This window comes from Hemibagrus wyckioides, linkage group LG01, assembly GCF_019097595.1.
Source record: "Hemibagrus wyckioides isolate EC202008001 linkage group LG01, SWU_Hwy_1.0, whole genome shotgun sequence".
NCBI classification, from domain to species: domain Eukaryota; kingdom Metazoa; phylum Chordata; class Actinopteri; order Siluriformes; family Bagridae; genus Hemibagrus; species Hemibagrus wyckioides.
The window spans coordinates 24,253,960-24,280,210 of record NC_080710.1 but is presented as its reverse complement, the minus strand read 5'-3'; the positions used below and the strand labels follow the sequence as shown (position 1 = coordinate 24,280,210).

At 40.1% G+C, this 26,251-nt stretch overlaps 1 protein-coding gene across 12 annotated transcripts in view; it reads left to right on the top strand.

The window, feature by feature from the left end:
* Positions 1-484: 484 nt before the first annotated feature.
* LOC131363056 (microtubule-associated protein 4) overlaps positions 485-26,251 on the top strand; it is a 65,764-nt gene continuing 39,997 nt past the window's right edge. For 8 of the 12 annotated variants that reach the window (XM_058416015.1, XM_058413646.1, XM_058412821.1 and 5 more), the window contains exons 1-3: positions 485-603; positions 19,475-19,656; positions 21,836-21,895. In XM_058416015.1, coding sequence (XP_058271998.1) covers positions 19,482-19,656; positions 21,836-21,895 — 235 coding nt within the window. In that variant the 5' untranslated portion in view covers positions 485-603; positions 19,475-19,481. The remainder of the gene's footprint in view (positions 604-19,474; positions 19,657-21,835; positions 21,896-26,251) is intronic. The other 4 variants (XM_058412067.1, XM_058408013.1, XM_058407342.1 and 1 more) reach the window with 3 other exon arrangements.

Below are 26,251 nucleotides of genomic sequence, written 5' to 3'. Positions count from 1 at the left end.
GTGGAAGTCAGAAAGGTGTACCTACATGATTTACGGGGACTATAGATTGAAATCTGTTGTTGTTACTGATGTGTTGTTACCAACAACACAGACAAATATCCATGGTGCTCTCACCAACAACACTTGCTTGTTTATGGACGTTGGTGAGGAGCACACAATTGTTATTTAGACCTATATAAATAAAACATGGTCCTGGTAAACACGGGGGCTTGAGTGTATTTTTGAATCTTTAATTCGTTTCATGCAAATCAGGCGTATAAATATATAAATAACAAAAGAAAAAAAGCAAATAAAAGCAGTTTGCATATGGTTACTTCAGCGGGACACACAGAAGGGCAATACCTTTTTTTACTGCTTTGAACGCTATAGGCGTTGGAGACTGTCAAAGTCACCGCTTTCTAATTGCGATTGGACAATCGACGCGTCAGTCCGAAATCTAAGAATGTGGTTGGTTGAGCCAGTGTAAGGGGCGGGATAAGTTGGAGTTTTGGGCAGGGAGAGAGAGTAGTGCTGCTGAGGCGGAGGGCGGATCATCGCGACGCTAGCGACACTACAGACGCCCGAGGAACTGTCAAAAGGAGACAAAAAACAGTGTACAAAGCGGTGAGTTTAACATTTAACACACTGTGTCACTAACGATATGGGTTATTAGACGGGGTTAATGCGTTTCGTGCTAGTTTGGTGTTTGTTTAAATGTGTTTGCTTTTGACTTTGGATGGGACGTGTGTGTGTGTGTGTGTGTGTGTGTGTGTGTGTGTGTGTGTGTGTGTGTACAGAATGTAGAGGCGCTGCAGCTAAAGCTAGCACACTTCTCAATGAGTGACACGGCCCACAAGATATGGCTGTCTGTCTGGCTGTAGAGTTATGCAAGCGAGCTTTGCCTTGCTGTGATTTTAGTGCCACGGCGATAATATTCTCCTGCGTGATTTCACGCCTTTAGGTTATATATATATATATATATATATATATATATATATATATATATATATATATATATATATATATATATATATATATATTTAGTGTAATAGCAGTGTCCGGCTGTAGCGAACCTGCGCCCTGGCAACAACTTGGAGGATTTTTTTTTTCACGTATAAAAGTTGATGATGAAGTGAACGCGATTTGAATCATCGCGATAACAGAAACATGGCTGGCTGCGCCTGGCTAAACTTCTCAAACACGACAACTCTCACTGGCATGTGAAAGGAGTGCCTGCTCGTTTCTGGACATGTGTTCCGAAGGGCCCTGATCTGATTGCACTTCTTTGCCAACAGTTTTTCCAAATCGCAGATGTTGGTTCACTTTGATTGCGTTACATCAGACCAATCTCGTTTCTGTCCAGCGGGATTAGAGATCAGACCGTCTGCAGTCTCTCAGGCTGCTTATATTTGGGCATTAAGGGATAAATGAGGGTTTGATCGATTAATAGTTCAGATGGGGTTGTTCCACAGATATCTATCTATCTATCTATCTATCTATCTATCTATCTATCTATCTATATACGCTATTGCCAAAAGTTTTGGGACACCCCTCCAAATCATTGAATTCAGGGGTTGGGCTCGGCCCCTTAGTTCCAGTTGAAAGGAACACTTAATGTTTCAGCATACCAAGACATTTTGGACAAATTCATTTCAATTTAATTTCATTCCCTTCCTGTTCCAACATGACTGCACACCAGTGCACAAAGCAAGGTCCATAAAGACATGGATGAGTGAGTTTGGTGTGGAGGAACTTCACAGAGTCCTGACCTCAACACCTTTTAAGATGAATTAGAGTGGAGACTGGTCAAAACTGGGGCATCTGCCTTTACATGCACATGAATGTAATACGGAGGTGGCCCGCCCTTTGCAGCTATAACAGCTTCAACTCTTCCGGGAAGGCTTTCCACAAGGTTTAGGAGTGTGTTTATGGGAATTTTTTACTGTTCCTCTAGAAGCTCATTTGTGAGGTCAGGCACTGATGTTGGACGAGAAGGTCTGGCTCGCAATCTCCGCTGTAATTCATCCTAAATGTGTTCTATTGGCTTGAGGTCAGGACTCTGTGGAGTTCCTCCACACCAAACTCTCTCATCCATGTCTTTATGGACCTTGCTTTGTGCACTGGTGTGCAGTCCTGTTGGAACAGGAAGGGGTCATCCCCAAACTGTTCCCACAAAGTTGGGAGCATGAAATTGTCCAAAATGTTTTGGTATGCTGAAGCATTAAGAGTTCCTTTCACTGAAACTAAGGGGCCGAGCCCAACCCCTGAAAAACAACACCCAAATTCAATGATTTGGCAATATAGTGTGTATGAGAGTTTAGTCAAGAGTCAAGAAGTTATTTGTCATTTCAGCCATGTATATAGCTGATGCAGTACATACTGAAATGAAACGACGTTTCTTCAGGACCATGGTGCTACATAAAACAACAGAAGTTGAACTTGTTCATTCACGAAGCTTTAATTTGGTAAATTAATTATTTTTGACTGAAAAACAAGTAGCAACTGAAATCTGGATGATTTTACTACAGCAAAATTGCAGCTTCAGCGCAATTAGTACAAAACACACCTTCAGTTTCAGCACTCAGGACTAGAGCCAACAATCCGTGGCCTAAAGGGCAAGAAGCAAATTTCACCATGAGAGGTGTGAAGAGTACATTTAGAGCAGTGCCGAGGACAAAAAAAAGTCTCATAATGCAATAAATGTTTTATGCTCCTGAAGAAAGAATATAAATGATTATAGAAGCTTTTTTATATTTTCAGCCTCGCAGTTATACATTTAAAGGTTTTGGACTACTTTATTATTTGTTTTGCTGAACTAAATGTCTGTAAGTCCTTAAGATTGTCTGTCTGTCTGTCTGTCTGTCTGTATCAGGCCACTAACATAAAGGACAGATGTGCCAGTAAATTCCTTGAGGAGTAGCCAGATAAATCAGTGATGGAGATTAATATATGAGTGATCTGAGGTCTGATCAGTGCTTGTACATGTTTTTTTTTATTTGTCTCCCCAGCAGCTGGCACACCAGTTTAATCACACTGGAAACTGATTAAACAGAACTAAGATGGCTTATAAACTATATGTATCCACTTTCTATGTTTGAATTTAACCTCAGATTACCTCGGTCTGATCTGAAACGGTGTAAAGCCTGGCGCAGCAGCAGTGTTAAATATACTAGATAATACATACTAAGCTATAGCTTTGACATTGGAAGGAGTGTGGCTTTGTTTTGTTGTGGACACAGCCTCTGCTTTTTGGTGTCTGTGCGTACGTGTGTGTGTGTGTGTGTGTGTGTACATGGGTGGGGTTATATAGCTCAGACCTCTTACCTCATTCACTCCAGGAAAAGAAATTTGCACAAAAAGATATACGTGCATTATTGAACCCTTGGGGACAAATATATTGTTATTGCAGGAAACTCAGCGCAGTACAAGAATAAGGAATAGCACTGGAAGAGGTATTACTATCACCAAAACATCACATTGTCATATTACAGCTCACTTATCATGCCATTATTCTTTTATACCGGACATCAGTACATTACAAGGACAATATTTATTGAATAAAATTTTCTTTACAGCTGATTATTGATCAGATTAATAGAACCAAACTATTCGGTTCTTGGTGTTATTTTGCAATGTAAGTAACTGAAGCAAATAAAAATGTGACGTTTACTAAACCACTCTAACGTGAATAAAGACCGCTTCATTAGTGACTATGAAAAACAATGTTTTTTGCATTTTTATGATGCCTCCACGCCTACTTCCCACACGCTTGGAGCAAACAACGAAACATTGCACCATTTATTTATCCAAACCTTTTCAAATCTTTGCAAATGTGAAAGATGAACCAGCGAGACAAACACAATGTACCGCTTCAACAATTTTATCTTACTTCTGAACGAATTGTAGTATGACATTTTATTTTTGAAAATAGTTCATATTTTGGATAAAGACAGAGGTATTTTCTAATAGCTGAATAACAATACGGTATTTAAGCTAATAATCTTAGCAGTAGACTTTATAGTTGTGAATCTGATCTCCTCATAGCTCTTACAGAAATGTGTTATACTGTCCTGCTCGGATTGTAGTGGTCATTAGTTTAGCTTAAGTCTTGTTTGCAGGCTGGTATCAGAGAATGAAAATCGATCTGTAAAAAATCAGTCAATCAAACTTGCTCAAGACTCCAGGGACTGAAAACCTCGCTGCAGAACCAAATCCATCTTCTCCTTTAATCCTAGCTTTGAGTTAGCTCGTGATTAGCCTCCAAACACACAAGAGCAGGATCAGGTCTGACTCCACCTCTTGGGCTTTTGATTCTGACCTCTGGTTACCGTTTGGAGTTTTCTATTTTCTCCACATGTGCTCATGGGTTTCCCCCAACTTCTCAAAAACAAGCCCAGAGCTGGTTTGGCTATGCTAAATATCTCCTATGTGTGAATTGCATGATGCCCTGCAATACTTCCAATCCAAGTAATCACTGAAGATGAATGATATTATTTTAGTTCTGCATGATAGTCTTTTTATTGGTCTGAAATGTCAGATGTGTTGCATAGCAGAGATGCAAAGCATGCTTCTGTAGTCCGTGAGCCTGTACTGCTGACTCATGGTGAAGCCATTTCTCTCATGAGCACCAGAACGGGTGGGGGGAGAGAGTCAGTCGTTCCTGTCTGTCTGCATGTCTGTCTGCTGGTTAGGATTGATTATCTGGAATGCAATTACACAGCCTCCGTCTCAGATCGGAAAGCTGCGAACAGCTTATTCTGCTCTGTGAGCGCTTTATTGGGAAAGCAATATGTATTCAGATCTTTGCTGATTTACACTTCAGGAAGAGGCACAGTGTCTTGTCTGTGTCTTCTGCTGTGTGACTCATCACACTGTGGCTGTATTGATTTTTTTCCCCCCCACCACCACCCTTTATCAGTTCTTCTTCTTATTCCTGCAATTCATCGGGAAAGATACTATTACCGGATTGTAAGGCTGCCTTTTTTAATATTTGTGTACAATATCTGTAGTGACTTTAATGAGCTAAAGCGGTGTGGGCTAAACAGATGCATAAGTGAACAATATCTTCATGTACAAAGTTCAGGTTTTTTTTTTTTTTTTTGTATAGCAATTTTAACAATATACATAAAGCAGATTTATAGAAATATTTTAATTAAAGATATAAATGATTGATTTCAAATAATAATGAACATTATCAATGTGGAGGCTTTCGTCATAGAAAGGTCAGAAGGATTATATGTAGGAAGACCCGATATCTGTACATTGATAGAGTACTTTTGAAATACATTAGGAAAAAGTATTATCTTAAAGATTCAAAGATGTTTTTTAAATATAGGTATAAAGGGAAAAAAAGGAAAAACACAACTTTTTGTTAGACACAGCTAAGCTGGCAAGGCAGCGTCTCTCTTAAATGAACAGCCTCCTCCCCAGCTGCTTGCATTTTCTCCTTGAAGGCCTGAACTTTCTCCAAAAATACACCCTGTGGTTGGGCTTCGGCATCCAAGAGGGGGCCTTCTCACCAGCCAGGCACCAGAACAAGGTCAATCCACAAATGTCTGAGTGTAGCCTGTAGCTTGTGCCAAATATTTCTAGGCAGAACCAAGTCTTTGGCTGTGCAAAGCGTAAGTAAGCTAACTTAATCAATATTCTGATTTAGTCTTGCCACAGGCTTTTACCCGAAGCAGTGTGATGATGCTGGTAATACAGACAGCCAGTTTATCAGCAAAACCTTCTCTGTGGGAATGATGCAGGGATTTTACTGAAAATATCTCCCCTGCCAATAGCATATCAAACAAAAGGGTTTATAACATTTTTCTAGAACTTTACTTTTAATAAACAGGAAACAAAAGCAGATTTGCAGAATTAATCTGCATTGGATCTCACTAGTTGCATTTTCCTGCAAAGTAGCAGGAAGTTGTCATTATTTGACAGTATGCAATGTGGGCAGGGCAAGTGAAAAATCGAGTTGTTCTGTTCTCCATTGGTAAAATCATGATGAAACACACATCATGATTTTACCAATATAGCATTCAAAAAGAGGAACCATAAACAGTGCTCTTGTGCATTGCTAGCTGGCAGTGTACACACTGCTTAGAATTGTATATGCATATTGATTGACTGTATACATTGACAACATCAAGCTAGCACTAGTAGTAGTAGTAGCAGCTGCTGCTGAGTACTGGTCCATAAGTGCTATAAGGGTTGGCTCAGGTGAGCGCACCCAAGGTCAGCCACTGTAGCCGGGCTCTGACGTGCGGTTATCCTAAAGCTTCACCGATTGAATAACAAAGTCTCTGAACTAGAGAAATGATCATCCGAAACATAGTGAGCTCCATGGCGGTGCCTGAGGTGTCATTTTTAGAGAAGTTGGCTGAAATGCTCCAACATCCTGTCTCTCAGGTATAGGTCTAAAAGCTGTCTTTTAAATGTATGCAAATGTGAAGTGAAGTGATTTGGCAAATAGTAGCGAGAGTGAGGGATAGAGAGTGACCATGTTTTGGTTTCTTATGCAGAATTTGTTCTTGCCTGCAGCTCCTGAACTGGTCGTTGACACTCGTGGGGCTTAAAGTGGTTGCTGGAGTTTTCCTCATTAAGAGTAACCTCGTTTTTTATGCTCATTCTGACTCATTCATTTTAAACAGAAGCAGAAGTGAGTTTGTATTTTTAGTGAGACATTTCAGTTGTGCTGATAGCAGGGTTTTGTGAAACCATGCCAACCACCAGTTCACTAAAGATAGGAACACCCATTAGCGAGTAGGGTAGAGCAGTTTGAGTGATGGATTGCTGCAGGTCTGAACACAGGGGGAAGGCAACACGTGAGGTCTGTGCAGTCTCGACAAGAAGGGTGGGGTCAGTTAGGAAATGGTAAGGATTTTGTGGTGCAGTTGCAGCAGATAGCACTGAAAATGACGCACCAAGGAAAATGCATCTAGAACTGATTGAATGAACGTCTTAAGCTTTCTGTCAGGCTTCCTATTTTCATTTCTAGTCAGAGAAATCTGATGTATTGACTGTAGTTTACTGAAAAGTCACGGTTTCAGCAAGTATTCTCCAGCTGTTTGTTAACTGTCTTGTCTTATTTTTATGAATTGTAGACAGGATATTAAAATAGGATTCTGCTAACAGAAAGAAAAATCAAAATCAAGTAAATCTTTCATTTGCAATTTGATGGCCTGACATACTGTATGTAAAGACAATGAAGTAAAAAAAGAAGAAAATTGCTGTAAAAAGTACTACCAGACACAGCTTTCCACTGCTTTTAGACAATCTGATACATGCTGTATATAACACACATAATACTTAACATTTTAGCCAATTACTTCTTTTTTTTTTTATTTTTATTAAAAACAAAATCACGATATGTTTAGACACATCATGGCTATGCAATTCCTTATCGTCTTGGGAGGGTGAAGGGTAACACCATCTTCCTGTGAGACACGTGAAGCCAGCTGACCGCAACTTTTTGGAGCTGCTGCTGACATGGTGGCAGAACAACCTCTGAGGAAAGAGCCATCTGCCCTCTTCCACACACGAGCCCTTCTTTCCTACTCATACACACATCTTTCCTACTCAGGACGCATGTCCAGTTTTGCCCTCTTGGCCTGTGGATTGTCGGGATTCTTATCTCTCTATACTTCTGAGATTGATTCCATTAGTTAGCTTTCGATTGCTGATCGATTTATTACAGACAGAAATTTTAGTATTAGGTGAATTTGATAAAAACCCCCATGTGTTGGTCAGGTATGCACACAGCGCTCATCTCTGCTGCTGACTATAATGACCAGTGTGAGATGGTTTCTGCCTGCTTTTAAACCGTGTCATTTCATTAGAGAGAGCTACCTTTAACCCTGACTTGACCTAACTCTAGGAAACAGACCAGAAATACGACCCACTCCTAGACATGCAAAACACGTGGAACGTGTGCACTGGAGGAAAGCTGTAGAAGTACAATGCATTCTACAGTAACCCAGTTACCCAAGTAAAAAACCATACAGTTGAAACAATACTGATGTTTTACTATTTTTTGGTTTTATGGTTTAATAACCAGCAACTTTCATTTTTCTTTGTCTTTCTGATCAGTTAATGGAAGTGAAACTTTTAGCATAAAATGTGTGCACCAAAAAAAAAAATAGATATCACGTTTACACTGGTTAGAACTAGGCAGAAGTAGTTGAGAAATCACCCTTAGTTTAAGCTTCCAGTTGACCGAGTGACATGTTTGGCTTCAATTTATGGTACTGATAGTTGTGGGATCCGTCGATCAGGTCATTCTTTGCACGTTCCAGAGCGATGTGTTAAGCCGTATGTTGCAACAATGAAGTCCAGTTTACCGAGCTGGCAGTCAAACTTTATCGCTATGAATGCTAACAAAGTGCTCGGTGTGCCAGTGAGGAATGTGTGTGTTTATTGAGTCATGGTGTTCATGTTTGTGGAATGCATTGGGAGGCTCTTTGCAATTCAGATCCTTTTTTTAAAACTTTCCTTTTTCTAATACCCGACAGACCTGATGAACAAGCCGGAGTGACACCTGTGTAAATCTTTTCCTTTTTTTTGTGCAGGAGAAGGAATTATGATGAGCGGATACTTGGAGACCTCTATAGCGCCGCATAATAAGCAAAAGCAAGGCCACAATTTGTGTGAAACGTGTGTTCATTTAATCACACGTGAATGCAGTGTCCTGCGTCCTAGCAAGTCAGCCTACGACCTCAGTCTGGATTGGATGGAAGAATTAAATGGAGAACTCCATTAACATGAGAGCTTGATGAATAGGTTTTCACTAGAGTGGGCACTGTCTCGCTTGTTTTATTCTGCAGAGGACGCTGGCACACACACAGAATGACTCAGGAGTAATAACCTGTCATAATCAGCTGTGTTTCTGCACAGTCAGATCACTGTGTCTCACTTCACAGCCTGTGGCTCCATGCAGACGATCTGTAGCAGCATGACGTGCAGAATGAGCTATCGGACAGAGAGTAGAGGACAGTAAACCTGTCTCTCTGGTCTGATTTATGCTTTCCTCAAAACAGACTGATGAACTAGAGCATGACTGGGAATGTCAGTCCCCGCCCACCTCTGCACTGATTGGCTAATAAAGACACTGGGGGTGGAATGGAGGTTGGAAACTGGCTATATAGCTCTGTGTGTAAATCTTATGTACATCCTGTTGATTGAAAGGGGACATTCGCTAGATGGCACATCCGAGCCAAAACATCCCTGTCCATCTGATCAAGTCAGACTGTAAATGTTTAGCGATTTCATGCACAACGGCTTTAAAAACACTAAAGAGCTTTGTTTCCCTTCTATCAGGTTGATTGTTGTCATGATCTGCATCGCAAATCGATAGACCCTTACTGTACATTACAAAAAAATGATCTCGAAGATCCAGGAGACTGCTACTTAAAGCAGATCTTTGTATGTAAACTTCATACACTTACTGGAATAGGAACAGCAGTTGCTGGTACTCCATAGTGGTCTAAAATAGCAGGTGAATATTGATTGCTGAGTGATTTGAGACGTGATTCCTTTACTCAGTAGCAGACTATCACATGATCATTGGTGTTGCTCCACATGGAAGAGTCATGTTCATTTCTGAGAACATGCACAAGCTACATGCGAAACATGAGAGTCAAGATTTTTATTTTTCACATACATAATTACACTATATTGCCAAAAATTTTGGGACACTCCCAAAATCATTGACTTCAGGGGTTGGGCTTGGCCCGAAGAAAGGAACTCTTAATGCTTCAGCATACCAAGACATTTTGGACAGTTTCATGCTCCCAACTTTGTGGGAACAGTTTGGGGATGACCCCTTCCTGTTCCAACATGACTGCACACCAGTGCACAAAGCAAGGTCCATAAAGACATGGATGAGTGAGTTTGGTGTGGAGGAACTTGACTGGCCTGCATCTCAACCCAACAGAACACCTTTGGGATGAATTGGAGCGGAGACTGTGAGCCAGACCTTCTCGTCAAACATCACTGCCTGACCTCACAAATACTCTTCTAGAGCAATGGTCAGAAATGTCCATAAACACACTCCTAAACCTTGTTGAAAGCCCAGGAGAGTTGAAGCTGTTATAGCTGCAAAGGGTGGGACAACTTCATATTACATTCATGTGCATGTAAAGGCAGACGTCCCAAAACTTTTGGCTATATAGTGTATATGTGTATGCAATTTGCAGTGAAATTAAAAATGGCAGCAATGTTGTATGTCTAGCTATCAGCATGTATGAATCGGGCTTGACCACGCAGTTTCGAGTAATTCATAGAGAATTTAACTGCCTTTCCCAGTTAGCTAGTAGTTGAGTATGAGTTGTGTTTGTACAGATGAGCAGTTTGTACAGAAGTTTTGTGTATTTTTCATAGGATTTTAATATTGGTGTGTATTACAGGTTTTCATGCAAATAATGAAGATAAAATGAGTTTTGTTTAGTTTTCCCTTAAATGATAGACGAGTCAGTCAACGAGTCAGTTGTGTATGTGTTTTGACCTGTCTGATATTAACTGACACACACCAGGAAGCCCCACCACTTCCTCCTATTTCATCTTGGCCACTGCAATTATTTCGAATTTCTCGCTTCAAGAATCTGGTCTTGTTATCAGTCAAGGGGTGATGATTTGGTTCATAAATATGAAAATCTATCCACAGTTGTTCCGCTTAGCTAACATTGTTAACTTCAACAAATATCTATATTTCTAAGGGATGCTACTGAAAAAATTGTAGCTGAAGATGGTCAAGAAAAAAAAAATGAAAAGAAAATCAAGCTAAATAGCCGTACAATGATGTGTCAAATCGTGTGTGTTAGACCTGTGAAATCTCTAAATTATGCTGGACAGGGAGTACTCCTGGACCAGGAATAGGGGGAAATGGCTGCATCATCATCATCATCTCAGTCGAATCATACATCCATTTTTCTTGTTCTCTTTTCCAACATACCTTTACATATGCCTTGTTTGATAGACAGCTGTAATCCCTCCTACTGTACATTTCACATGCTTTTTGGAAGCTTTAACCAGGCTTTATCGCTCACACACTCCACAACAGAACAGGAAGTAGGTCTTCGGCACGATACTATTATGTTGGATTTGTTTGTGAGCAGCCTTCATTGTTTTCACCGACATTTGATCTACGAGGAAGAGCGACACTGCAATCTTTGTCTCAAACTTTTGAGGTTTGCAAGTGTCCCCATATGTTGAACAGCTCAGCAGCTCTGGTTTGTGTCTTCAGAGCTGTAAAAATACATGAAGACAGTTCAACATAAATTAAGCTTTTTTCCCAGTAAAGCTTTTCAGTGTTTTGGATATTTTTGGTAAAACACCACTTCCAAAGCTTCTTCCTGTTTTTTTGGATCTTTTATGATGGGTTCATAAAAGGTTGATTGGATTTCTGTTGCTTACAGCAGATACTCGACTGATTTTGATTTACATGTTGGTGTCTTTTATTACATCATCATCGCATGTACCTCAACTGACATCAGATCCCTTGGCGTAGAGTTTCAGAGTTCCTCTGGTTTAACCACTTTCATTGTTTCTCATCACACAAGCCTACTTTCAATTTTTGTAGTATTATCAACATTGTGCCAGGGTCTAAACCAGCTTTTCTACCTTAGATAAAGGAGGCATTGATTTGACTTTATTTACATAATTCCTGCTTCTGTTTTAGGGGTGTGATTGTATACTCTTGTCATAAATTGATTTGATTGGTGATTCAGGATTTTTTTTTTATTATTTTCGAAGAAATTTTGAACAAAATATAAATGGAGAAAACAATTATCAGAAACAATGCAAAGTAGTGTGCTGGATAAAGCTAAATAACTCAAGATTTAATATTGTAAACACTACAGGTTCACCATCATTGAAAATAAAATGCGTCGTCCTCTGCCATGAACATTGTAGTGTTCGTGTAATAATTGTCAATGTTATTATGGTATTAGTGTAACATCATTATGATACATATTGTTGTGCAAAATGCGTGACAGATACAGTATCTGGCGCTCTTAAACACTTCCTGATGTAGTTATGTAGAGGCGTGACAGGAGAGGCTGGTGTTGATGTGGAGGTGATTTACAGAAGAGGGTGTGGATTTACTGTACACTCCTTTCAGATTATGGTGTCATTCTCCTAACGCGTTCTCAGTCACCTTTCGAAGTTAAATCCTGTAATGATACTTCACTGTAAAGGCAGCTCTGACAGCTAACGCCCCGGGCACCTTCTACGAGTTCTCTTCACGTTACAGGCCGTAAGTGTATGAGAGAATAGTCAAAGCTGTGTTGAGCCTTTCATTAACGTTAAACCTCGCCATTTGTTCCTCCAGATCCATTAACAAATCATAAGAGAAGATTACAATAGTCACACCTTTCTGTGAGCAGTGATGGCTGTTTATTGAGGCTCTGAAATATCTGCAGTGAGAGTAAAGAGTAATCCAGTGCAGCTCTTTGTGGTAGTGTGACAGTGAGTCATGTCTGAGTCATTACTCTAAACCTGGAACCCCACACAATCCCAGGCATCTCGGACACGGCCTCGTGCACACACACACACACACACACACACACAAAGTTAATAATAAAAGCCGAAGCCCTTAAACGTACACGGCTTAGTACGGAGCTACTCTGGAAAAAGCTCTGCAGTGATTTAGAGGTGAAGTTCTTTCACAGTGAAGTATTTTACCGACTTAAAAGCTCGTCCTCTTTTCTTCATTCTCATTTGGTAACGATCTTTCTGTTCTTGGCCGCACTCCAGTGGAAAGCACCTGCCTGTAATTTTCATATACTGAGTCATGGGTGAGCTGGGATTTGAAGTCAGACGAGAGTAAAATGAAAAACAACTTACTGGATGAGAAGAAAGTCTGCATGAGCACACGCTTGCGTCAGCTATTCGGGCATGTGTAAACAGAAGTGAAAAAGAGAATAAGGAAGCAGAGAAAAATGGGCCAGTTGTCTTTGTAGAGCGCAAAGTTGTAGTAGTAAGCTGAGATGAGGAAAAGTGGATAATGGTATTGGGCCTTATTTATCAGTCTTTCCGTTTCTTCGTACTCGCGCAAATGCAAATGTTCACTGAAGTGCTGATTTGCATTTAATGACGGTGCAAAATTCCATAAAAGATAAAGCTCACAGTGAGCTGAGAAAAACAAAATGATGACGCCTAGTGCGCTAAATCTTCCAAAATGTGTTCTACAAAATTTTGTGCGTGCTGTTTTTAAAAAAAAAAAAAAAAAAGTGACTATATATCATAAACCAGTCGCAATTTCCAGCCAGATATATACAATTGGAAATATATACCGAGGTTCACATTTGTGATTCTTAGGAACTCTCATGTGATTGTGAACTAACTGGACTTACTTTTAATTAATACCACTGTGCTTGGGTGCTTGTCCTATTAGCATATTTACTTAACTTCTAATCAAATGTCATTTGAGCAGCTGGAATAACTTCATGCTGTTCCAGTACAAGGACTTCCAAAGATGGCACTCTTGCAGCCATAAAGCTGTCTTCACTTGCCATCCTCAGCCCATATCCCGACACTGCTGATGCTGTCATTGGATATTATGGGGCGCTGTTGCTCAAAAGTTGCCCACACTAAATTATAGGGTTCCTGTTCTGAAATAAATGCTATAAAGAAAAACCAACTGTGCAGATTTCCTCAGAGGACACCAGTAAGGTCATTTATGAAGGAGTGAATATAAGAAACTGAGCTAAATGCATTGTGCCATGCTGTACATCTACTGCTCAGTTTAATCAGTCATTCACTATGTCAGCTTGTTTTGGAAGCTGGAGCTAGCATCAGCCTGCTGAATTATGGAAGAATGTGCACTCTAAATTGCACTCTAAACACTTGATGGTGTATTGTTACAGGCTACTGCATCATGGGAAAAGTTCCCAGGAAATGTCAGACTTTGCGCCGTTTGACCATTTGGAGGCAAAAGTCTTTGCCAATCGACACGCCGTTACTCTAACTGATCAGTTTTATCCTATGATGAGGCCTTTTTATCCTGATGGGATTGGTCTCATCCACGATGTCTCCACCCACATCTACAGTGCACGATGGCTCATGAACGGTTTCATGAAGAATCTGTCACCAGAATTGAACCTGACCGAACACCTGTGAGAGATCTGAGGGTGATGCATTGGATAGTGCAGTCCTCAAGTATCATCAAAACACCAATATTTGGAAGAATGGCGTTTATGTTTTAGGTTTTAGATCTAGAATTAATACCAAGACGAGCTGATCTGATGCTTATGAAGCTCGTGGTGGCCAAATACCTCTATACTAACATTATTTTGTAGCTGTTTTCCTTTCATTTGTCAAACTTTTCAGCTATGTAGAAGGTATTATCATAGAAGAATGAGATACATATAGATTTATAGAATGACACACTACTTTGTCTGTTAGTTTATTGACATTCACTCCATTCAACAATCTGTAGCTTGTGGCATCTTCGAAGTTCTGGAGCAGCTTTTGTACTAATGATTATAATAAAACTGATGTAATGTGTATTGGCTTGTTTTTCTGTTTACACACATGGGTACACGATTGTAATGCCGCAGTTTGAAAAGGCTTTAGCTCAGTCAGTGGACTTGTCATGGTCAAAGAACACATACGATGACTAATGCCAACCACAAAACTATTACCTCCAAAGATTACAAAACAAACACTGCAGTGAAAAGCCGTTCTTCCTTCGCTGAAACACAATGACTTCCTAGATGCCAGACCAAGTTTTAATGAATTCTCTATATGGGTAAAGAAAACAGGCTAAATCCTAGCCTACAGTTACATCCATGATCATGTTGACTTAGCTGTAGATATTGAAAATGGCAAAACTGTGCAAGATTAAGTCTAGAGCTAAGATGTCATATACCTCTCCTACCTTGTCAAGAGTAAATACACTATCCAGACTATAGTAATGTCTTTTATGTGTACTGTCATAGCAGAAACATTGGCCAAAGACCTGCTGATGTTTTGTCAAGAACACAAACATGAGGTTCTACACAAGAAACATAACCTGTTATCGTTTAATCGTTTGTTTCCCCAAGTCTGTATTAAAGCTAACTAGGTTGCAATATGTTATTACATTACTTAACATTTTTAGCCTTGTCAGTTTTTAGGCATCAACATACTGGGCAGCACATTCATACTAGTGTGACACCTGACTAATATATGATGTATGACCAACAGGGATTTTTTTTTTTCCCCAGTAATGGTTTATTTTAAAGCAACTTGGTCCCGTCCCCTAGGTATATACTATGTAAATCTTTTTTTTTTTTTTTTCAAAACAAATGAATTATTATAACATCTTAAACATAGCATTATTACGTGAGCTAAACTCTTAGATACATTGCCTTACAAAATATTTCTAATATTTTTATTTTGAATTGTTAGCCATGTACACCGAACAGGCATAACAGTATGACAACTTGCCTAATATTGTGTTGGTCCTCCTTTTGCTGCCAAAACAGCCCTGCCCCATCATGCACTGTGTATTCTGATACCTTTCTATCAGAACTAGCATTAACTTCTACTAGCTCGTCTGGGGCGAGCCTTTGCTACCCACGTGCATCAATGAGCCTTCGCTCCGCCCATGACCCTGTCACCGGTTCACCTCTGTTCCTTCTTTGGACCACTTTTGATAGATACTGACCACTACAGACCGGGAACACCCCACTAGAGCCGCAGTTTTGGAGATGATCCAGTCGTCTAGCCATTACAATTTGGTCCTTGTCAAATTCGCTCAAATCCTTACGCTTGCCCATTTTTCCTGCTTCTAACACATCAACTTTGAGGACAAAATGTTCACTTGCTGCCTCATATATGTCCCACCCACTAACAGGTTCCATGATGAGGAGATCATCAGTGTTATTCACGTCACCTGTCAGTGGTCATAATGTTATGCCTGATCGGTGTATAGTTGTATTTATCCAGCACTTGAATGGTACATCAAAATGTTAGTGAATTGTTAACTACAGAAGCAGTTATGACTTATGGCTTCAATATTGTTAGCTGTCCATGTTTCACTTTCACTTAACATTGGTATCTTCGTAAATAAAGCTTTTGCAATTAAGATAGACCTCGTTATAATCTTAGAGAGATCTAATTACTTGTATATCAATAATTTAGTTTGGGACTCTAGTTTCTGTGTCAGGTACAGAGTTGTATAAGCCAACTTAGCAGTGGAGGAGACCTCCAGAAGGTTATGTTTCTTGTGTAGCACCTCATGTTTGTCTTCTCGGCATAACGTCAGCAGGTCTTTAGCTAATGTTTCTGCTATAATGTTGCACATAAAAAAAGATTTTACTCAAGTCTGGCTAGTGGATTCTCTCTTGACAAGCTAACGTGCTTGTAGGAGAGTTGTTGGCTGATTTGTTTAGCATGGAAATGATCTAACTCGTATGCATCTGCACTCTCATTCACCAAAATCTCAACCAAAATCATCATGAATATCAGTTGCGAAAAACACACACAGACTAAAATAGTGCATAACCCAGGTTAAAGCCGTTAATCGTATTAACCCAATTAAACTCTTCACCAAGTTGCTAATGTTGGCTGTTTTGCAGTTGAGGGATTTACAACAGCTTTTGCATACTGGATTTGTTGTGCCTGATTTCCAGTCTAGCTCAGTAGGAAAAAGAAAAGAAAGAGTCTTACTTTGATCTTTCTTTTTCTGTGCACTGTCCACTGAAGTTAGTAGCAATCTCGGCCATTTGAGTCCAGTTAGCACGCACAGTTTGTTTTGCCTTTAGACAGCATGCAGTGTCCGATTCGCTTATATAGTATCGTGAACGTTATGGAATCAGAGTTCACCACACTAGTGTTTAAAATTTATTCATTGTTTAATATCTTGTGTAACTCGATTGCACATAGATTATATTCAGTGACTGACTATTTAGTGAACGTGCAGATGGGTGACACATTAAAGGAAATGTTTGTTTTGTAAGCACGAGCCACAAGAACCATTTCAATGCACCTTGACACCGATTGGAACTGCAATGCCAAAGGTTTTCCCCAAAGAGTTTCCCTCAGTTGGTGATTTAGGGTGCTGTCTAACATGTCTCTCTAAATCTCCCAGAGGTGTTTAATACTGCGGAGGCTGTGTAAAACAAGAACTTTAGAGCACCCATACGCACAAGAAAATGTGAGCGTACACAGCTGTAGACAGTGGCCATTGAGAAATCCCACACGTTCTATCGATTTGCTTGTGCATGGCCAGGCTCATTTGCATAAAGAAACACCCTCCAATCACCATATATGGTAAGCAATTTCCCTGTAAAAAGCGCAGTAGCCTGCTCATGGTGCTGCTTGTATTAGACGACATAGGGAATGCCAAAACGTCTAAGAATGGTCGAGTGAATCAATAATGATTTGTTTGCCATGTTTACAAATAGCTTGTCTCATACATAAATAAATGCAATTCAAAATTCTGCCATTTGGCAGACACCCTTATCCAGAGTGACTTACATTTTTATCTCATTTTATACAACTGAGCAATTGAGGCTTAAGGGCCTTGCTCAGGAGCCCAGCAGTGGCAGCTTGTTGGACCTGGGATTCACACTCGCACCCTTCTGATCAGTAGTCCAACACCTTAACCACATCCTCACATATCTATGTTTTTTTATGTGATGGTGTGAAAATTCAGCAGTTTTACTGTCTATTCATATCACTCACCTTGTAAAACAGTACATTTCCAAACCCAGAAGTGAACAAAGGTAAGACATTGTCATTGCTCATCTTGTAGTTAATTAAAAAATGTTTCCCTCTGAAGTAAACTTGTAGCTAAAAGCCCTAGAATAGAGGTCAACTAAACCTGTACTGGGCAAAGATTCACTCCACACTCTCAATTTCCAGTTTAGTTAAAAGGACATGCCTCCATAACACTGTATGAGCTAAATTGTTAAACAAGGGATAAACCCAATTAATATTTACATGCCACTTGTGTGTATTTTTTTTTATTTTCTGATCTATCAGCATCATCTCTTTGCATATTGTGAGCAATGATATCAGTAATTGCTCTCTCAATAATGTGCATTCAGTAGAAAATACATGATATTGTCTACCTCTAGCGGTTCTTGTATGTGTATGATATAGAGGGTGCAGAAGTATATGCACATCCTCGTGCTTAAGCATAACTCCTTGACTCCTATTCAGTATCCAGTGAAAACTTATTTGCACACAGAACTATGAATACACATGGTTAACGAACGAAGCCGCTGATAACCGTTAGCACGATCGATCCAATTTTCATTCCCATTAAACCATTCAGACATACACTGTAGATGTGAGTGTGGTCACCCCGGAAGAGACCACTCTTGTGTCTTGATATGCAGTGTCTCTTGCCTCTGAGAGGACAAGTAGACTCAAGTCAACGTTTTTTATCTTCTCTCACCCATCTGCACCTGTGTTTTTTTGTTTCCATGAACTTCCATTCCCAGTTGCTTGTAGTAGATTAACCTAATACCTTTTGTGTTAGCTCATGCATTGTGTTTTACTAGAGTGAACCTATGCCATGTTTTTGGGTAGGGTGACTCTCTTAGGTGTGTAATAGCAGGTTCTGAGGGAAACGCAGGTCTTCTGACTGCTTAGCTTCGTCTGTGTTGGTTGGTTTAAACATGGTTTAGCGTTGCTTAGTAGTATTTATGTTTACTGAGGTCATGGAGTTTTGAGTTTAGATGTGGTGTGGTAATGCTGGGGCTAAATAAAATGTTTAGACATCCTATTTGCCTGCAGAGGAAACTGATTCTGTTAAGAGGACTTTCAGTTTTCTGTAACAAGTTCTGTTTTTAATCCGTTTTCATGTTGGCTACATTTCTTATTTCTGCTCAGGAGAGAGAGAGAGAGTTGTGTAGATTGTGTGAGATTAATAAAGCTAGACTTCTGTGAGCCTGCATGGCATCTCTTGTCATCCTTAATCCTCTCTGTGATGCTCCTCTACTGGTACACGTTAATTTTAGATTGAGGAATGATTGGATTTTCATACCCTTCCTCCTCTATTCCCACTCCCTCCGTCTTGCACTGTTATGTTTTCTCTGTGTCCGTATCTTCTGTTTGTCCTGTTTAAGTAATGCCAGAGGTTGCTGGAAAAGTCGCAGAGTAAGAATTTCATTGCATTGCGTAACTTTCCTGCACATGAAAATAAACTCTTGAATCCTGAATTTGTTTACAGTTTTCCACCCAGGTCAGTGTAACACGAAGGAATTCATGATGTTTGAGAAATTCTTCTTTTAACCCGCCAATACTGCCCTCTAGTGGCTTCAACTTTGAAAAATGGCTGCTTGTTTGTTTGTTTTCTTTGTTTGAGCGCTGGAATGATGCACCGAATGTCAAAGGCTGTGCCTGTTGCTCCAAAGAGAACATCGGGAATGTCGAATTAAGGAAGAAAAGCATTATTATATTAATATGTATTGTAGGTGTATATGGATTTCTTCAGTCACGAGTGCATGGGGCATATAAATGTGGTGATACATGCATTTTACTCCTTTATCGTAACCCACACTGTGTTCTCCAGCAGAAGGATGGCAGACCTGACGCTGAGCGATGCTCTGACTGACAGCGTGTCCCCGTCTGGTGAGGAGAACATAGTGCAGAAGGACTTCATTGCCTCCCTGGAGGCGGAGCACTTTGAGGACAAGGTCGGGGAAACGGTGGGCAAGACAGACTACATCCCATTACTAGATGATGACGAGAAGGGTGAGTTACAGACACAAACTATCCATTTAAAGTATTCTTGTAGGAAATATACATACCTTTTATGCTGCACTCTACATGATCAGTGATGATATGAGATTTGGTTGAAATACCTAAAAGTGCTTGATCATATCCCATATCATTTTTGCCATAGCAGATGTGTCTGATATGTTTTGTAAATAAATGTGTATTAATAATGTGCTTATGAAACTGGAATCTTCCTTAGCATCTGGATGTGAAGGAGTTTATTCATCACATCGCTGTGTGACACTTTGCCCTGTGGTTTGGGTTTATGTGAGGACTTGGCAGGTGAACAGGAAGTTTGAATGAGCTCGGGAAAACACTGTTTTTACTGCGGATAAAGCATAATTTTAGATGGATTAGATTTGCCTGAGAAGCTTTGGCAGTTGGATTGCACTGGGCGAATCCGACCGGATAAAGTGTGAAATTTATCCAAATTGTCAAAGTGTCCAAATGACCATAAATATCCTGGATTAGCACGTGATTTTCAACACCTATAGTAATTGACAGCGTTTTGGAGGAACTGTGTCACAGTAATGTCTTGGTGCATGGTGTAGATATTCTATCACTGAAATGATGCAGACAGATTAATGTTACTGAGCTTCTTCACATGATGAAACGAATCCAGGTAACTTTTTAAAAAAAGATAACACACAATAGCTTAATAAAGTCGTTTAAGTATTATGGACTAAAGACCTATCCTGACCTCTTCAGAGATGGTCTGTTTTTAACATTTGAACTTTTGCCAGTGATCTACACATACCTGAAAATATTTTTTAGTTGGAACGATATAAACCATTCAGAAGATGCACATATACAACACCTGACACCTGACCATCACAGTCACATGTGCTTTCTGAACATACTACTCCAGATTCCTTTACTGTTGTAATATTCTCCACTCTTTTGGGAAGACTTTCTGATAGATTTTGGAGCGTGGCTGTGGTGATTTATACGCGAGGTCAGACAGTGCTGGGTGTGGAGGCTTGGCATGCCGTCAGCATTCCAGGTCATCCCAGAGGTGTTGAGGTCAGGGCACTGTGCAGGACACTCAAGGTTTCGTCATGCTGAAACGTGTTCGGGTCTCTAAGTTCCAGTGAAGGGGAATTTGTAATGTTAGAGCATACAGTGGTATTCAATACAATTCACCTTTGTGGAAACAGTGGATAAAAAAGAACTTTTTCCACTCTCAAAAGACATTTATGACATTTATAATATATAAAAATTAAGTGAATAACAATCAGAAATGTGTACACCAAATATTGCATAATTAAATGCAAGTTGTTCATTCTATACACAGCCCCACCCTCAGTTGCGTGTTCAAATTATTTTTCTTTTCTCTGATGCAAATTTCTCTGTAAAGTCTTCGGTATTGCTCAGCATAACCACTGTGGTGCATTGTAGGAAAACTCTGCATTTTATTCATTCTCATTGGAGGCAAAAAACTCCCCCTAAAAAATAGTTTGAGTGGTTGCAAAGCAGATGATGGAAGCAATTCAGGATTTCACGACTTCTGATGCAAATAAGAAGTGACCATCACCAGATGGTGGCCAATCAGAATGGCGGTACGAGTCATGCTCACCCACACCATCCAGCTGAACATTGAGACCAGTGCAGTGCAAAATGGAAACACAAGAAAAGATCCAGTTAGTAGTCCTCCATTCTGTTAGCACACAGAGCTAAGCTTCAACTCGCAGTGCATTTCACTGTGGACAGCTGAACTTGTTTTTAGCGACACAAAGCAAAGTGATATTTACTTTCCTTTCCACATGATCCATCATGTATCCTCCAAAACATTGCTGATGTCTGCTGGAGCTTTACCCCACCATACTCCGATAGGTTTGTGTCCAGAAATGAGCCGTGTTAGCTGTATTAAGTTTCCTGTTAATAATAGTAATGAGCAGAGCAGCGATGCTTCATAACAGACATTTTGTTGATCTCTGTGAAAAAATGAGTCTCTGAGCGTTTCTGTTCTGATCTCAGAGCTATATCTAGACTCATGATTCTTTAGCTACGTCATTGTCCAGTCTGAAGCTGCAGCAATAAGCAAGGGTGTGTGTCAGATGAGTGGGATTGAGTATTTTCATTTTCGTGGCTTTTGAGGGCTCTATAGTGTTGAGTCCTGTAGTGATGCACTCCTGTGTGTGTATGTGTGTGTAAGCAGAAACAGGTGCAGTGGTGGAGAATGGAGAACAGAATGCCCAAGGGGCAGCCAAGCCCGGTAAGAGGCATCCTATATCCCCTAATATCCCTAGATACACTTGCCCTTTCTTTTTAGTTGTATTTTTTTCTTCGTTGCGTCACATCCTGCGTCATGTCCTTTGTTCCTTTCATATTTTGCTGCAGTTAATATTAATAACTGACAGCAATAATAAACAGTAGTTGCATGCGTGCACAGTGCCATGTGGTTTATCTCGTCTTACTCTGTTGTATTTCTTGTAACGGTCGTCTCCGTCGTAATGGGTTTAGTGTCTTTCCATGTCTTTTCTGCTCGCAAAGTATATCCCTTTCATTCTTATGTGAAACCTGATTGATTTATCTAGATTTCAAATCAGACCTGCTGTTTATTTTATTTTATTTTATTTTATTTTATTTTATTTTATTTTATTTTATTTTATTTTATTTTATTTTATTTTTGATATGTTCTCTAACTGGGGCTGCTCTCTTTCCTCCCTTTTTTTTTAGACTCCGTCTAATAACATTTATTTCATCTTCAAGATCAAGAAGTCTTTTTAGTATCATCTTACTGAAATGTAATTCAAATTTATAGTGTTTATGATCATCCTTTTCTTTTCTTTTTTTGTAACAGGAATTGTTGCACACTGCAGGCCAAAACTATGTAACCAACCACTAATACAGCAGAAGCATGATGGGTATTGATCAGTCAAAGTCAAGGTCAATATATTACTATAGTCCATTAGTCACCGCTCGTCCTAACCACTTAGTCAAGAAAACGCCATGTTGGTAAGATATCTGCTCAGTGACTTGAAATGAAGCTGATTGCTTTTGAGTTTTGACTCAACTCAATTCAGTTTAAATTCAAGTGACATGCCAGATAGGCTACAACAAATAAAGTTAATCATAAACATGACTTTCCACCACCATAACAATTCAGGTGTCATTTTACAAGCTTAGTGTTGATTCCAAACTTTTGGTCTGTAGTGTGCCTGTTGCAAGCTCACTGCCAGCTCCTGCACTTGCCCTGTCGAGACATTTTTGCTGAGCCAGGCCTGGCATTTTTTTGTAATCAAATGCAGCTATTCCACCTTGTGACACGTACAGGAATAACCCAGCTGCCCTCTAAACCCAAATCCAATCTGGCACACGGGAGTGAAAAGTTTTAGACAGGGCGAGTCAGAAGAGCAGCACTGCATGACGTGGCCCGCTGTGCCAGCACGTTTGCCCATGCCACAGCACGTTATCAGGACGAGACCCCCCACTTGTCTGCTCTGATCTGTCCTGCCTGTATGCTGAGGTCAGTTTATAAATCAGGCAGCACTGAGAGCACAGGTGTCAGGATCGCTGCTAATTCGACCCGTTCAGATGTCAAGCTTAAAGAAAATGCAGTGAAGTTCATATTATGCTTCATGTTTTAACTCCTAGCGGTGGCACTGTTGTGCCTTTTACTTTTCACCACACCATCACAGGATACTTTTTTGTAAAACCATGATTTATGAGTCTTTTTCCAGGCTTGCAGTATCTAGGACAGAGAATTTGGTGTAAGCGGCTCGTGCGTGATCAGTGCTTCTGAGCGGTTTCGGCTGTGCTCTGCATGTTTTTCCTTGTAAGTGAGGAGGTTCTGCATGGCTATGCATGCTGCATTAGAAGATGCATGGGGAACTGAAGGGTGAAGCAAGATAGTTTGGATTGATTGACATCTGATCAGTGTGATCAATTACTAACCAGCACTTTTTATTCTCTTCCCATTGCCTCTCTTCATTAAACTCCTTCTGCCCATTTTTTTCTTCCTTTATTTCTTTTAACATTTGTTCATCTCTACACACTTGCCTTGGTTGCTCATTTGTGACTGTCGTCTTGGAACGCTTTCTGCTCCATTCTTGTCCCCATCGCCACTTCTCTGCCTTCCTCCACCCCTCATCATGTGCTCCAGAGGATTAGCTTTGCTGCTGCTGCTGCTGCTGTCAATGGCTTAGACCTGCCTCTGCCTCCACCTCCCAGCCCAGCGCCTCCTTTCCTGTCTTCACCACACTCAGCCAACTCACCATGCAGCAAGTGCAGCAGAGAGACGACTTTTAGGAAGCCTGTGGGATTACCACGACTTCTCCCTCCCCACTTACTAGGCTCCCATGATGGACTTGAAGAGCCAAGTCACAGGATGTTACCATAAGGAGATCAGACGTCAAACCACACACACACACACACACACACACACATACATACATACACACACATACAAACTTGTACGCAGTGGACCTCATTTGTCAAGCTGAATGAATTTATGTAAGGTGGTATTAATAAAACTAAGGCAAAAGTTCAGGATACAAATTTGTATCGTAGAAGAGCTCCTATTTTCAGGAAGATGTATGTGTAAAGAGACTCGTGAAGGTGGATCTTTATTGATTGACTTAAAATCCTGTAACTGACCTGCAGTTTTATATACAGTCACTTATTAACTGCGCATACAAGCTTAGTTTTCCTCGTGTTAATGGCTTCTGAGCCATCATTTAAGAGAATTAGACTATATTCAGAGAAAAGAAATGGCACCAGGTGGTGTGTGTGTGTGTGTGGTAGCTACAGTGTCCGAGTCTGAGCTCCATTATTGAAAGATTTAGTGACACATTTAAGGGGCACTGTTTCACTGTTTACTCTTTATTTTTGCCATTTCAGTTCTGTCAGTTTTATTTTTACACACAACTTTACTAAGATTGGTAAATAAGGGCCAAAATGTGGGACAATCTTCAGACAGTCTTCCCCGATTACTTTGGTTCCCTAGCCTATAGAGTTGGGGTCATAAGTTTCCATACGCCTTGAAGAATGAATGTTAATAGTATTAAAAATATCCGAGGGATCATAAAGTTGCTCACGAGTGCCTTGTTTGTCCTGAGCAGGTACCATTCTTTTGGTTTTCCAGCATTTTCTGTATATTTGACTCCTTTATGACATCGATCATCCTCTTCAAAAATTTACATCCTCCTGGTGCTTAATGTGGTTTGTTGCCTTCTTGAGCATCAATGAATGTTGGTCAGTTGTCCTCCCTGTCAAAGATGGATCTTAGAATCTGTTGGAAAGGGCTCAAACATGCACAAGCTACTGGAAAAGCAAAAAAAAAAATTTATTTAATTTATAATTTCACAAGCTGTATCTAAACTTATGACCACAATGTCTTGACTTGACTTGACAATTGTACCCTTCATAGTACTCAACCTAAATGAACAAAGCAAAGCCAAGTCCAAATAAAAATAAAAAAAAAAAGCCAGTAGTGACCACAGTGGCCTTTACTGTTGTGTGTCTTTAGGATAGACAGAATACTGGGCAAGTCATGTGGAATAGGATTTTTCTAGGGCGTTGTAGCTGAGGGTAAAATCTGACATGTCTGGCAGTGACAGACTACTGTCTCTTTCTCACACACACACACACACACACACACACACCTGTTGTCGTTTGTGTCCTCCTTTGTCCAGCCAGCAGGATGCTCCTCAGCCTCACTACTTATCGATATGTTATTGGTCGAGTGCAGTCTAGTACGCATTCTGCTTCCTCCCATTTAGTTACATATTTATACACTCATATTTCTACACACTTTACTTTCATATACTGCAAAGATGTAGCAAAAGACATCATTTTCCTTTGCCTCCCATGTTCTTCCCATTCATAATCTACAAAGCCAAGTGTACATCATTACAATATTGATATAAATCAGATAGGAATCAGAACAAATGAGTGTGTGATTGTTAATACACCTCTCTGTATATCTCTCTGGCTTTGCTCTCTTCTTTCTAATCTCCATATAACTGTATAACTGCAACCCCTTTGTTGAAACACACACTCGACTGTAACACCACTGTTATCCCTGCCTCGGTCGGCATCCCGTCTCTGCAGCTTTTCCATAAACGGCTGCTCGTCTAACACTGCAGTCTCATGCCTTTAGGTTCAATATGCTGTTTTCTATTTCAGTTCTCTGACTTTCCGGCTGTTGCTCCGGTTTTAGAAGCTTGGTTCTTGATTGCCTTTACCTCCATGTACATTTTTGCACTTGTGTGATGCAACTCTTGTGCTTTTCTACAGCATCCAGCTTGACACCATCTTTGTAATTTTTGGTCACAATTACCTTTTTAAAGTAGCTTTATTTCAGGGATGGTACGCATCTGATACCCTTGTACTCGTAATAAATGCTCTGATGGCAACATCACATCATCTAAACCGTGTGATATTTTGTGACGGTGAATGAAGACAACATTCAGCTGTACAGAAGTGGTTTTTTGATGTAAACCCATCTGTTCTTCAGTGCACACCTACTCCATCCAAGGTAACTAATGTAGCTTGAGAGAGCTTAATGAAATGGGGGATGTGGAAGCTTAGTGCTTAAGGTGTTGGATTGGAAGGTTGTCAGTTCGAA